The sequence below is a fragment of the Cynocephalus volans genome, chromosome 6 (assembly GCF_027409185.1).
Source record: "Cynocephalus volans isolate mCynVol1 chromosome 6, mCynVol1.pri, whole genome shotgun sequence".
In the NCBI taxonomy this organism is placed as follows: domain Eukaryota; kingdom Metazoa; phylum Chordata; class Mammalia; order Dermoptera; family Cynocephalidae; genus Cynocephalus; species Cynocephalus volans.
The window spans coordinates 38,998,786-39,014,207 of NC_084465.1; the positions used below are offsets into that span (position 1 = coordinate 38,998,786).

The following is a 15,422-nucleotide window of genomic DNA, read 5'->3' on the forward strand; positions in this document are numbered from 1 at the left end:
TCCTTCATCTTAGAGGAACTAGTCAAAACTTTTGGATTGTATAGGGCACAGTTTTAAGGCCATTGTATTAAACTATAAAAATTATTGTCAGTAATTTTTATTTTACAAAAAGTTCTTTTCTCAGAAAAAAATAGCAAAATATTAATATCATCTTGGAGTTGCCTTCATAGAAGCTTCACTGAGCTCCCATGATGACAAAGCCTTTTGTCTTGCTCATCTCGGCCTTACTTGTCTTTCTATTCCCTACCACACTAAATAGTTGCCCTATAAATACCTGCTGAAAGAAAAAAGTGAGCAGCAATGTTAACAGAACCTTAGATTAGGGAATACATGACTTGCATGGCTTTTAACCATTTACTCTTCTTTTTTCCCCATTGATGATACACAATGCTATTGTAATAGTGTCAAATGCACCATACTTTTGCTCTCTCTCCCAGGCATATAATGAGTTTCTCCAGAAAGAAGAGCTTTGAAGCTAATATTCATGGGTGCTAAACTCATTAGGTAACCTTGAGTAAGTTACTTAACCTCTCTGAGCTTATATTTCCTGATCTGTAAAACAGAGCAACAGTATCCACTTGACTAGATATAACATATAGGACATAGGACTGTTGTTAGTAACATTTGTAGAATTCTTAGTACATTGCCTGAAGGATGATATGTGCTTAATAAATTCAAACCTATTATTATTTTGAGGTCAATATGAAAGACAATGAGGCAAAGAACAAAGTCACCATCAAGCCAGATTATATCCATCAAAGTGCATATTGTGCTGTGCCCTTCACAGAGTGCTTACTTGTGATATACAGTCAACAGACCTTTCCATTTTAGAGTTGGCAGGTAACTAAATCTCACCTTTTCCAAGAGGTTGTGCAATGTGATGGGGAATTTAAGAAATATCCTCTCACGAAGGATGTTGACTAATCCCTGGGATAGTTATTATCTCATTAACAGTTGGCATCATATTAATGCAACTGAAGAAAAGGAGTAGATTTCTTTGTTGGCCATTCATAGAGTGGCTCAGAGAGGCAGCTGTTACCTCTTTTCTTTTTCATGACTCTCTTCTTCCTGTTGTAAATTCCCCACCCTTTATGCCAGTTTTCACATGTTTTCCAGTTCTATTAAAGTACTAGGTAAGTGTACAGTTTTCTGTTTGACACGTAAATTATTCAACTTTCTGTAGCATCAAATCCTTCATTCCAGTTGACTTTATTCATTTTCTCCATGTCTAACTCTTCCCACTCCTCTCTCAGCACAATAAAAAAAAAATTGCTACTTCCTTAGTTGTAACTTTCTAGCTCTGTGGAAGTTTGAGTGACTCATCACATGGTGAAATTGATGAAGTCAACAGCTGCTGGAAAAACATCTTCTTCCTTAATAGCTGTATCAACATGTGTTTGTGATTATTCAAGTAAGAAAAATACGTATATCAAACATCCATGGTAGTCGTTGCTAAAATTTTCATTAGGGAAGCTCATGTTTTGACATTACAATAAAAGAAGTTTTGATGGAGAACAAAATCATGGAGAAATAAACTGGAAGGAGAGAAACAAATGGCAAACATGTTGTTCATAATACTGTAATTTATTTCAGCGTGGGTTAGATGACTTTCTAGATGACACTATTAGTGGTAAAGCAGAAATTGGGCACCTCCTGGGCCGAGCCCGTGGCGCACTTGGGAGAGTGCGGCGCTGGGAGCGCAGCAACGCTCCCGCCGCGGGTTCAGATCCTATATAGGAATAGCTGGTGCACTCACTGGCTGAGTGCCGGTCACGAAAAAGACAAAAAAAAAAAAAAAAAAAAAGAAATTTGGCACCTCCTGACTTTATAGTCTCCTGGATGGTCTGACTATTCATCCAACAAATATTAATTGGGTGTCTATTATGTGAAATCTCTGCCTCATGGAGTTTAAATCCTAAAGGGGGAGAAAGCCTAAAAATTGTAAACAAAATAATTACTCAATATGATATGCACTGTGCAGGAAATAGGCAAGAGGCTAAGGCAGAGATTAAGAAGGGAGGACTTGCTGCACTTAGGGAAGACATGGAAGACCTCTCTGAGGGGTGACATTGAGGCTGAGACCTAAAGGATGAGAATGAGATAGCAAAATAAAGAGGAAGGAGTAAGAGCATTTCAGTGGGAACAGGTGTGCAGAGTTCTGTGACCAGGTAGGGCATAGCATGTTCTTGGGACTGAAAGCAGATCAGTGTGTCTGGAGCACAGATTATGAGTAAGGGGGTGGTATGAGATGAGGCTGGAGAGATGGGCAGGAGCTGAATCATGTATGACTTTGTCGGCCTTGGTAAAGAGATTTGATTTTATACTGAATGCAATGAGAAGTCGTTAGAGAGTTCAAAGCTCTCTCTCTCTCTCTCTCTCTCTCTGTGTGTGTGTGTGTGTGTGTGTGTGTACATACCTGCATGACAATTTGTGTTGCCATATAGCAAAATGGCCAAAAAAGTTGACGGGGGAGGCAAGAGTAGAAACAGAAAGACTAGCTAAGATAGACCAGGATGTAAATGGTGGTTGCTTACACTGAGGTAGTGGCAGTGGAAATGAGGCAAGAGTGCAAAAGCAAGATACGTCATTGAGCTGGAACTGACAGAAGATGGTAAATGATTGGCTATAGGTGTTGAAGAAAAGAGAAAGTTCTAGGGGGACTCCTATGTTTTGAGCTTGAGGAACTGCATAGATGATTGAACAATTTATAAATCATGTAGAATATTTGTCAGGGTGGAGTAAGCATCAATGAAGCAGTTTTGAATAGAGTATGACAGAGATATCTATGAGACATCCAAGGCAGATGAGGTAGTCTAAAGAGAACATGTGCAGAGATAAGATGAAGGCTTAGGATAGAGCCTTGGGTATTTCAACATCATGGTTGGGTAGGGGACATGTGAGGAGTAAACAACCTCAAAAAGAGAACCACAAATTGTATTACAAATACCCCTGGAAGCAGATATATTAAAATAGAAGGAGCAAGAATTTGTATTTTCTAAAATAAACATCCTACTTGAGAAAAAACGGATTAGCATATGGAACAAACAAACAAAAAATCCCTCAAAAAATCGTGTAAAATATTAGGATAAAAAATGTAAGAGTTGACTAGAAATAGTGACATAGATACAGGTAAAGAATGAATTAGTTAAAAGACTAGATTAAAGAATGCTTCTAGAAAGTGGTAGAAAATGTAAAAGTTCAGAGCTAGAGTTAACAGAAGTACCATTTTTTAGATACTTGGAATTGCTGAAGGAGAAAATATAGAAATGGAGAGGAGAAAATATTTGAAGAAATATGGAGAAAATTTTCTAAAGAAAGAACAGCCCCAAATTGAAATGGCATACAGAGGGCCAAATAGGGAACATATATTTTTTAAAATTCACACACAGATACATTATACTGAGACTTAAGAATATCACAGATAGAGACACAAATGACATCAGACTTTTCAGTAGTGATACTGAGTGCCAGAGGCAATTGAAGATAAAATTTTATATTTAACTAATTTGTCATTCAAATGTGTGACTGCAATAAAAATATTCTTAGGCATACAAGGTTTTAATATGAAAAAGAATCACATTGAAAATACTTTAAAAGTAAGTACTCAACAAAATGAAACAAAACCAAGAAAAAAAAAAAAGAAGGAAAAATAAAAGAAAAGAGAAAAGAAAAAGAAGAGAAAAGAAAATACATCAATGAATCCAGGAAACCTTGGCAAAGTTTATTGTTTTTTGAATGGAAAAGAACCTAATATCAGGGAAAAAACCAAAAACAAAAGACTATCTCCAAAATATCTCAGAATTAAAACTCTACACAGTGTCAACATATTGGCATTGCTGGTTGAGGAAAGGCCAAACGTCAAAACGTGTGCTAAAATTCTTGTCTAGTTAGAGGTAAGATTTATATATATAAAAATAGGTAGATCTATAGATAGACGTTATACATATGTATATATTTATATAAATTGCTTTAAATCAGAAAATATTAAAATGAAACAGGAAAAAGTAGAACACTTGCAATAAAAAGTAAGATAACAGAAAAAAAATATATCAACAATCACAATGAATATAATTGGTCTAAACTTTCCATTTAAAGAACAGACTGTCAGACTGGATAAAAATCAAGCTCCAGCTCTGTGCTGGTTATAAAAGATTCACATAAAGGATAAGAACATGGAAACCTTATGTGTACATAACCTAGTAGACGCCATTCACGTGGCAGTCTCTCTAAATCTAACTCCCTAGAGTTGCATAGTGTACTGCCAGTATTACTATGCATGGCAGCCCTATGAGTAAAAACTCAAAAATAAATACATCAGGCAAACACTGATTCTAAGGAAGCTGAGATAACTACATGAATATCTACAAAATAAACTTTAGACAAAACAATTTATTAAATATAGAATAATTCACCACACAAAAGATGCAATTCCTTAGTAAGGTATGATACTTCTAAACAAGTATGCCCTGAATAGAGTAGCTTAAATATATATAAAGCAAAAAATTATAGAACGAATAGTAGAACTATTCTTCTCACTTAAGGGATCAGCTAGACAAAAAAGTCAGCAAAAATATAGAAAATCCGAGCAACAAAATATAAGGCTGATATATACAGGTCTTCAAAAAGTTCATGCACAGATTCATAATATTTTTAAATTCCATTTCTCCAGGAGCTTTTTGAAGTACCCTTGTATAATGGACATATATTGAATTCTGCATCTAAAAATTAGAGGTTGCACGGTCTTCTTAAGCATGCATAAAATATTTCTAAATGTTGATTATCAGCTTGACCATAAAACAAGTGTTAGTACAAAGGGTAAGTTTATACAGATCATGTTTATTCCCAAAATAAAGTTAGACATTAAACCAAAAACTAATTTAAGAAATTCCATATATTTGGCAATTAGAAAACACACATTTGTCTAAAGTCATCGTACTATAGTTATGGTATATGTATTTTACTTAGTATTAATTATGCCTCAATTTTAAAAAGTTCAATTGCATTTCTAATTGCAATCAATCAACAATTAGCAAATATATATTAAAATAACAGTCACTAGATATAATAATAAGAATTATGTATACTTAGGATAAATACATCATAAAATATGAAAGAACTGTACATAGAAAGTTATGAAACTTCACTGAAAGATACTTGCGAAGACAAGTAAATAAGGGGATATTCCATGTTTATGGCTAGGAAGGCTTAGTATCATAAAAATGTCAATTTTCCACCTTGGTCTACAGATTCATTTCAGTCCTAATGATATTCTAAGTGAGTTTTTCTTAGAAATTGATGAGATCATTCTAATTTTTACATGGAAAATTAAATGGCTACGAATAACCAAGGCACTTAGGAAGTTAGGAGTAAGAAAACAAGAAATAAAACTTGACCTACAAGATTTGGGGACTTAGTTTAAAATGTTATATGAGCGCAGGATAAATAAATTGACCAATGGGCTGGAATAGATAGCTCAGAATTCAATCCAGGTATTTGTGGAGTTTCAATAAATAAAAAAGGTGGCATTATAGTTCAGAGGGGAGAGGAGCAACTTTTCAATTAATGAAGCTGGCAAAAATGATTGTTTTTTTTAGAAAAAATAAAATTGGATTCCTACGTCTTACCACATACAAAAATCAGCTCCATGTGGATTATAAACTTAAATATTAGAAGCAAAACTTTAATGCAATTGAGTATATTGCAAAATGTTTTTATGCTATAAAAAATTAAGATATTTAAGCCCTTAGCCCAAAGTACTATTAGTTAAAATAGTAACTGATTTTGGCATAGTAAAGGACTTCTTAAACATGATACAAAATTAATAAAAATGAAAAAAAATTGATAAACTTGACTACATTAAAGTAAAATACTTGTGTTCATTAATAGGCATTTTAGTGAAAGTGAAAATAAGGGTATGAATTGAGAAAAGATATTTGCAACACATGTAAAAATCAAGTAGTAAGAATTAAGAATCTAAAAGAACTCCTATCAATCAATGATAAAAGACAAACCTTCCAAAGAGAAACTTGCTAAATGGCATGGGAAGTCATTTCACAGAAGAAACACATGTGACCAATAAACATATGAAGAGATGCTCAACCTCATTTTTTATAATTAGACTCTTGAGTGAGAATCCATGGGTCCAATTTTGTCAATTACTGGCTGTGTGACTCTGGGTAAGTTACTTGACCCCTCTGTGCCTCAATTTCCTAATCTGTAAAATTGGGATAATAATTGCTATGGTTTAAATGTTTGCCTCCTCCAAAGTTCATGTTAAAACTTAACGCCCAATGTAACAACATTAAAAGGGCAGTAGATCCAATTATGGTATTTGAAAGGTGGGGCCTTTAAGAGGCTCTGCCCTTATGAATGAATTAATCCATTCATGGATTAACAGGTTAATGAATTAATGGTTTATCATGGTTGTGGACTGGTGGCTTTTTAAAGAGAGCAAGTGAACACATTAGCACTCTCAGCCACTGTGCCTTGGGACTCTGCAGAATCCCCACCAGCAGGACAACCCTCTCCAGATGTGTCTCCTTGACCTTGGACTTCCTAGCCTCCAAAACTGTAGGAAAGAAATTTTATTACTTTGTAAATTACTCAGTTTCAGGTATTCTGTTATAAGTTACAGAAAATGAACTAAGGCAATAACGATAATACATACCATGTAGGGTTATTGGAAGGATTAAGTAAACTAATAACATTTAAAGTACATAGACTTAGCATGAAGAGATGGTCATAAATTTTAACTTCTATTACTTAACTGTTGCTGAAGTTTACTCCAACTCTGCTCACATTACTGTACTTGCTTATTATATATGTCAGGGTGGCTGAAATGATTCTGCAAGCCAGTGGGAACAGGAACCTTTATGAAAAGGAGAAAAGACCGCAAGGAGCAGGTGCACAGGGAAGTGGAAGGAGCAGAACTTTGGTGTCAGACACACCTGGATTAAACAATCGTTCCAATACTTTTTATGTGAATTGCTGACTCCCTAAAACTCTCTCAACCTTATTGTAAAATGGGAACATCAATACCTATTTTGAAATCGTGTGTAAAGATAATAATGCCTGTAAAGTGTCTGATAGGAACTCAGAAATGATGCAATTATTTGAATCCCCCCGTTTTTTAAAGCAAAACGTAGCAGCATATCCTACATGCAATTTTTAATTTTACTTTTTAAGTTAACATTATATCATGAACATATTTCCTTGTTATTAAATATTCTATGGCATAAAATATTGAAAAGTTAATACTTCATTAAATGTATATACCATAATTTAACCAATTTTCTGTTTTTGAATGTTTATGTTGTTTTCAATTTATTATATTATTGACAATCAAATAATAAACATCCATGACGATCAACCTTGGTATGCCTCTGTTATTTTTAAATGCCTCTGTTATAGCAAATGTTATGAGATCAATCATACATGTACATGTAATAGTCCTCCAAAAAGCTTGAGCCAATTGCCCTCAAGAAGCGATGGGTGAGTGTGTCTGCTTTCCTGCATCCCACCAACATGGACATTACTTTTATTTTTGATCTCTGCAAGCTTAGGTAAAAGTGCCATCTTATTGCTTTGATTGTTATTATCTCAGGACCAATGAGCATAAGTTTTATCATATGATTGTTGTGTACTTCTTTTTGTAAGTTATCTTTTCATACCTTTGCCTATTTTTCTATTGGCATGTTCATCATTTTATTAATTTATCAAAGCTTTTTGTATTTCAAGTATATTAATGCTATGAGTAATATATATATATACACACACACACAAGTGTACGAGTGTACTTCAAAAAGTTCATAGAAAGATTTGTAACCATATATATACATACACATACACATGAATATACATATAACAAATATGAGTTTGAATCATATGTATTTGCTCTATATGTTTATATATTATATATATTTATGTAAATATATATAAAAATGCTTTATTTTAGCACTCCTTACTTGTTTTGTATTTTTTCTACTGTTTTTAATATATAGAGGTTTAACATTTTTATATATTCATAGCCATGGTCTTTTCTTTTCTGGTTTTGCCCTTTTGTGTTATGTAAAGGGTGTCTGTATTTCTCTTCCTTCCCCCATTTTATAGATGTGAATTATAATTTTAAAACCAGAACATTTGGGTATCAGCCTTGTATCAGGGAAGGTAAGCATCAGCTCTTCAGAAAGAGCCCCACTCCACTGAGCTGATATGTAACTAACTAGCATTCACTAAATATGTAATGTATTAAGCTGTTTATTCCCAATATGGAGTAAAAGTTGTCCAAAGCCATGGAGTAATTTGTGTGCCTGGAGATGGAACTATTTCATATGTATGGCTAAACCAAAATATAAATAAGTAAAGTCTTGATATTGTTAATATGTATTCATTTAGAGACTCGAATAATAAAACCAAAAGGAAGATAATCCTGTTTAAAGTCACTTCACTCGTTCTGCTTGAGCTTGAAGTGTAACTTCAGCCAGCATCTCAAGTGCGCTATGATTAGAGGCACATCTCCACGGATACTAGAAATGGATTTGTTGGGTAAATACAAATTCCAGACTGAGTTACTAACTAGGCAGCCTCAGTGCTTTCTTGGATGCTCAGCAAAAAGAGGAGCTCAGTACCTGCATGAAAGGAAGTTCAGGGTTAGAGAGATTAGAAGATCTCTTTGTAAAATTTGAAGCTGGGCTGGTTAATTTTGTGTGTCACTTGGCTGGGCCATGGGGTGTCCAGATATTTGGTCAAACATGATTCTGTGTTTCTTTGAGAGTGTTTTTGTATGAGAATAACCTTTAAGTTGGTAGACTCAGTAAAGCAGATTGCTCTAATGTGGGTGGGCCTCACCCAATCAGTTGAAGGTCTAAATAGAACAAAAAGCTGACCCTTCCCCAAGTAGGAGACAATTCCTTCCACTTGACTGCCTTCCGATGGAAATGTTGAGGCTGGCTGGTTAGCTCAGGTGGTCAGAACGCAGCCTTATAACACCAAGGTCATGGGTTCAGGTCCCCTTCCCGGCCAGCCACACACAAAAATTAAAAAAACCAAAGCAACAAACTGGGGCATCATGGTTGTTGGGGGGCACATATTAGATGACATATAATAAAACACTGGGCAAACTGTTAAAAAAATCTTTGTTGTTGTTAATTATAACTTTTATCTGAAGTAACCCATGAATGGCAATGGTCTTAACAGAAAGATTCCACCTACATGACTTTGTAATAATTAAAAAGTGGAAGAACATTACTCTCACACACTACAAACATGTACACACATACTATGTGCATGCTCACTACATAGAAACACACAGGCACACACACAAAGGCACACACACAGGCACACACATAAACACCTGTTTGGGGGACAAATAACAAAGCTGACTGTTTAACTGTTAAACATTTTTATTGTGCAGACTTGTAACCTTTACAGAGCATGCAGGATAAAAAAAGTGTAAAATATATCAGTAAGCATATAAAATTTCAGCAGTCTTTTGGACCAGCAATTGATTTGCATGAGGGACTAAGCATCTATGTAGAACAGACATGTCTTGGGATACACAGTTTACAGACTGAATCACAAAGCCATTTCCCAAGTGATTTTCCTCATAGAAAGATAAGAATATCTTTACACTTAAAAAGTATGCAGTATAGTACATTTTCAGTTATGTACACAGTTTAAAAGTAAAACTATGTCCATGCCAGTGTCTGTTTTAAATGCAAAAAATCAAAGTAGGTAACAGGTTGGTAATTAAAGTGTTAGGAAAACTGGAAGAGGCAAAAAAAAAAAAAAAATTTAAGCAGAGTTCCAATAAGTGTATGAAAATAAAAATGAAAGCATAGCTGAAGATTAAAAAAAGTCCCCAAGGGCAGAATCACAAAATCATCAGGAGGAATAAAAAGCTTTCGGATGTACCAGGCAGCTTTCTGTATGACTCAGGTTTACAGGTGAAATTCCTCAGTTTAAGTTCAGAAGAATTTGAACTTTTTCCAGCAAAATTACCGCAAAATTTTACTATTGCCTCCTCCCCCATCTTATCTCTGAGCAAAGTGATGCTTGAAAAGGTCCAAAGCTCCTGGCAGGGGGAGGGGCCGTGTGTCACAGCATAACAGACAGTTGTAAGTGCCTTGCTTAGAAGGGGTCATATTTGCAATGGCGCTGACAGTCTCACACAATGGCCTCCATTTTGACAGTCCCTCCCCGGAGGCCCACTGATCAGCTGAGAAGGGAATACAATGTTGAGCCACTCAACCACCCGGGTGATGGATTAGTTTGGAATCAGGAAAGCACAATTATTCTTGAAAATAAACGAAGCTGAATAGACACGCTGACCTCATTCAGCTGATGAGAGGCAGGGAAAGCTGGCTTCATGCCTGCCAGCCCAGAGAGGGCTCAGCCCCGTTTGTCCACTTTAATTTGTTTCAGCGGGCTAATGTCAACCATACCCGATATGAATACACATGCTACATGATCAAGCGCAGACCTGAGCTTCACTAGACCCTGTAACTCAGAGTCACAAACAAGACTGGAGAACTAGGTCATGGATTTTCTAATTTTGGTCTTCAGGGAGGCTGCTGACCTAATGAAAGTTGATGAGTTAAACCTTATTTGAAAAAGAAAATGTGAAAAATAGGAAGGCAGTTAAATCTTGTTATCTATATAATGAATATTCAGGCACAGATGGTATCATAGGTTAAAATTTCAAGAAGAGTAAGGCATTAGTTGGATCGTATCAATGAGGAAGAGTTTGTTTTCTAACCTGTTAAAGATCACTAGTCCCATTGGACCATTAAAGTGAATGGCAGTAATTCACTAACTTCTCAGAAAGTGGGAATAGAGTTTGCTTAAAATCTGCCCACATACCTGTACACACATCGGCCAGGGCCTGGAATTCTTTCCTTACTATAAAATAACCAACATTCTAGAGTAGGCAGTTGAGGTGGTTGGTTCTTTTATTTCCTCTCTGTTCTTCATATTTCTTTCAAATTATCTTTCAACAGTATGTTCATATCTTAGCCAATAAAACGATGATTGATCCACATGCAAATAAACAAATAAGAAAAAAAAGTTTAAATGGGTTTAAAAATTTCAGACTGCCAAAAAAAGAGAAATGAAATAGCTCAGAAGAGACAAATAATAGTTATGAAAACTGAGAAAGTGATTTCTTTGTTCTGAACCAAGATCATTCATTCATAAATTGTTGCTCTTCTAGCAACTTGAAACTTGAAGTTGGCACCAAGGCAATTAAAAGGTAACAGAATCAGGTGTACTTTTATCCTTGAAATGTCATTTATATTTCTTTTTGCATGCTGATGCGCATATTGCTGAATATTTTGCCAACAGCTTCAAAGAATGGGTCACAGAAGGTGTGGACGTAGATGGAATAGACACGGCTGATGCACTGAATCTCAATCAGGAAACTCTTAATGCACGGTACAACTGCCCAGATGTGGAGAAAAGAGAGAATGGCGAAGTAAATGCCCCAGATGAGTGCCATCGGAATGCCAAAGAGGCCAGACAGCAAGCGGTAAAACCAGTATTTTGTCACGGTGAAGGTGGTGAAGCTGGCCTTCCAGATGCCATCGAAACTGTGTGTCCCTTCTGGTTCTGCAATCACATCTTCAAAGTCAATCTAAAAGGAAGAAGTGACAGAATGTGAGCACAGAATATAAGAAAATGGAAAAAAAAAAAAAAAAGAAAGAAAAAAAAGAACCCACTACTCAGTACCCATAAGCGTATTTTAGCTTTTATGTGCCAGTTCTGTGCGAAGTGCTTGAAGGTAACCAACAGCATCAGGATCACTTGGAACTCGCTGGAAACACAGATATTTGGGCTCTGCTCTGACCCTATTCTATCTCTAGAGTGGTGCCCAGGAGAACTTTTAACATGTTCTCCAGGTGTTTCTTTACCATGCCAAAGGTTGAGAACTGCTGCTCCAGGCAAAACCAAATGGATTTGACTGAATTTCTTGCCTTAAAGTAAAACCCAACAACATGGATAAAGATACAAGGCACATAGTAAAATGTATAGAGCATGACATAATTTAACTGCAGTCAAAGACAACCACCCACACAATGTTAAAGAGTAATTAGTTCATAATTGATTAATGACTTCAGATGCTGAATTAGCAGAATTACTTCAGGAAACTAGATCATTGTGAGCTGTGAGACATCAAAAAAGCCTTCATGGGGTGGTCAGATTTGAGCAGGGCTTGGGAAATAGGGCATGATTTAAAGAGGAAGGAAGAAGGGACCTTGGAAAGGCTGTGAGCAAAGCTCCAGGAAAAGCAAGGGTGAGTAGAGTGGGTGTCACAGGCAGAGTAGATCTGTATGGCTAAGCCTGGAAGGAGAGGTTGAGACCAGACTAGATACCAGTTTACATACAGTGGGGTCCTGTTGAAGGTGCTGGAGCTGGGGTGGGGGGGTTGGGGGGCAGTGGGAAGGTGTGCAACCCAATCAATGCAGTAGTTTATCAAGATGAATTTGACAACTGTATGCTGGAGGACAGGGGAAAGAGACTCAAGGCAAGAAGATTGTTGCTGTAACCCAAATTTGAGATGGTAGGGCCAATACTGGAAAAGTGGTCATGAAAAGAAAAGTGGTCAAAGAAGAGACAAGACAAGAAAGGATTCCAGGGACATTAACGGAAGAAGCCACAGGACTTGATTACTTCAAGCTTTGAGCTTTGAGCTTTGAGCTTCTGGTTTGCCTGCTAGCGAAAACAGAGGCAACATCAGGAGCAAGAAGAAAATCAGAAAGAGAAGGTAGTTAAAAAAAAGTTAACCAAAGAGAGCTTCACTTTTAAATTAAATGAATTCAGAATAAAGTTTTGAATAACTTTTGAATAAGGACAGATACAAATATCAATGGCTCACACCTGATGAATCCTGTAGTAGTCTGTTTTGGTGGCCACTAGGAAGTAATCAAATGAGTTTGCAGTTGCATCGCACTTCATAGTTACTAGATGCTCCTGCATGCATCATCTCCACATGATCTGGGAAGGCAGGTTTTTTTGTCATTTTGCAAAAGAAGATATGGGGATTCAGAGAGGTGAAGGTGACTTGCTCAAGTCAAACACACAACAATGGTGGGACCAGAATGTAAACTCGGCCCCTTTCCCGACAGCGTTCTCTTCCAGGTACATGTTCACCTGAACGATTAATTCTCAGGAGGTTTTATCCCTCTGTAATTATAAAAACTAAACTGAAGCATGGGATCAAAAACAAAATTATCAAAAGAAAGGTGGGACAGAGCCAGTTCAATTGCTTGGCGGTGGCGGCTATATGCAGGGATCTAATGCAGTTTGAAAACAAGTCGAGGACTGCCAGCAGCAATCCAGCCAAGCTCAGGATAAGGGAATGAGGACTTGGATGACTCCCTGGAGCTGCTTAGTGCCAAAGAGCCACCTTTGATTCAACACAATGAAATGTCTTCTGGAAAAAGTACATGATGCTTACAAATTTTTAAAGTTTATTTTCTAGAACTCTCTATGTCTTGATTTATCACCCAGTGTCCTAACAGTGTAATGTGTAAAAATGATATGGTCACAATTATGTTAGTAATTTTAAATAGATTTAATGTCATTGTAACGTTTCCTTCATCCATTTAAATCTAGACTCAGAGGTAAGCATTTACTTGTGTGTTTTGAAAAGTTGTAGGAAATATGTGGTAAATCAGACCAAGACTTTGATAAAGTTTCTGCACAACTTATTTAATTGTCTATTATGGGTTGTGTTCTGACAATGCATTCTTCCTCAACATAAGGGCCTGTGGTTTTTCTTCATTCAACTGCAAGATACACGAATAATTTTATTTTTTAAAGATACTTTATTTTATAAGAGGATTTGGTGAAGTCAAAATTGATACATTAGAGCAGGCATTATTAATCTGGGGTCAAAGGATGGCAATGGTGGTCCACAAATGCCCTGAAATGGGTACATACATTTTGAGTGTATAATGGGAAAGGGTCCATCACTTTTATTAGAAAATAAAGTGTATTACCAAAGAAGATTAGGAAGCACTTTGCTGGGGACAGGGGAATCCTACCTATTTATATAGCAGACCCTAAGCAGGTCTGCCTTGAGATTCTTTTCCAAGGAAAGAGATAATTGTTAACATTTGTTGACTGGCTATCATGATCAGACACTGGTCTCATTTAACTCATAGCAAATCTATCGTATATTATTCCCATTTTATAGAAACAATTTGAGGTTCAGAAATGTTAATGGATTGTTTAAGTAAATAAGAGATGGATTCGAGGTTCAAATCTGAAAGATATTGACTCTTCAATACTGCACCCCTGTACAAAAATACTTTTCAAATTTTCTCTACGGCAAATATAGTATTTCATGATTAACAGGCACATTAATAAAAAAGAGTTTGCCAAATTTAGCCACTCTGATAACTGCAATAATTCCCACAGCTTGGTGTCTCAGGACAGTGTTATGCCATATATACAACTGGTCCTTAGTAAAGATATTTATGAACATATTAGTGTATGTAAGATTTCTTGATAATAACTCTATTTTTCTAAGCATAAATATAAATACTTTCTCCAATTAACATGTTGAAAATTCTTATCCTTTCTTTTAAGTTGCTTAATAAATTTATGGATACCAGCGTTTTCAGTGCTTTCCGGAAACTGTTGGTATAATTTATCCTAAAACGTTCAAGTGAATTTAGAGCAGGTCTCCAGGAGTGGGTAGCAACACAACAAAAATAACATGTTATATAAATATATGCAGTTAGTTAGTTGCTGCTCTAGTCTTGAAAATGTAAGGTGGTTTAAAAGAATACTAAAAAGTACAGCCAATTAGGTGCGGCTCACAAAAAGAAAGAAAGACAGGTTAAGGAAACACAATAGAGTCAGAAATAAAGCTTGGTTTCTCTCTGTCTCCTTTTGCATAACAGTAATAGTATTAGATTTTTGTGAGGAGTACATGAGACAATTTATATAAAGTACTAAGTATCAGTACAGAGCACAGCAGTGTAGTAAGTGATCAGTAAATAGCAGCATTAAAAAAGCCCTTGTTCTGGATGACTGGGCTTTGTCATAGACAAGGATAAGAGCAATAAGAAAAACTGTCATCTGCAAAGCAATGGTGGCTGTGAATTCAAGCCCCACCCATGGCTCAAAAAAAAAAAAAAAAAAAAGGCTTCCATTTGTAGTCATCTTCAGCACAGCCCACCGAGCTGAATGTCATTTACTCCCATTTTGCAGATGAGGTACTGAGGGAGGTTAAGAAGTTACTCAAGGTCACACAGATGCTAAGTGGCAAAGCTGGAATTTGTTATATTTCAAGTCTGTGCTCTTTTTGCTTTTGTATCCCTGGGACAATAGCCTTCCAGTAATCTTACTTGCTTAATTTTCACTCAGATAGATCTGCTTCCTAAAACATTAGCATTTTGATTATTAAAGGAATTACT

General features: G+C 36.0%; 1 protein-coding gene across 1 annotated transcript in view; it reads right to left on the reverse strand.

Moving 5' to 3' along the window:
• Window positions 1–9,383: 9,383 nt before the first annotated feature.
• CAV1 (caveolin 1) overlaps window positions 9,384–15,422 on the reverse strand; it is a 42,055-nt gene continuing 36,016 nt past the window's right edge. The window contains exon 3 of the mRNA XM_063099953.1: window positions 9,384–11,629. Coding sequence (XP_062956023.1) covers window positions 11,288–11,629 — 342 coding nt within the window. The 3' untranslated portion in view covers window positions 9,384–11,287. The remainder of the gene's footprint in view (window positions 11,630–15,422) is intronic.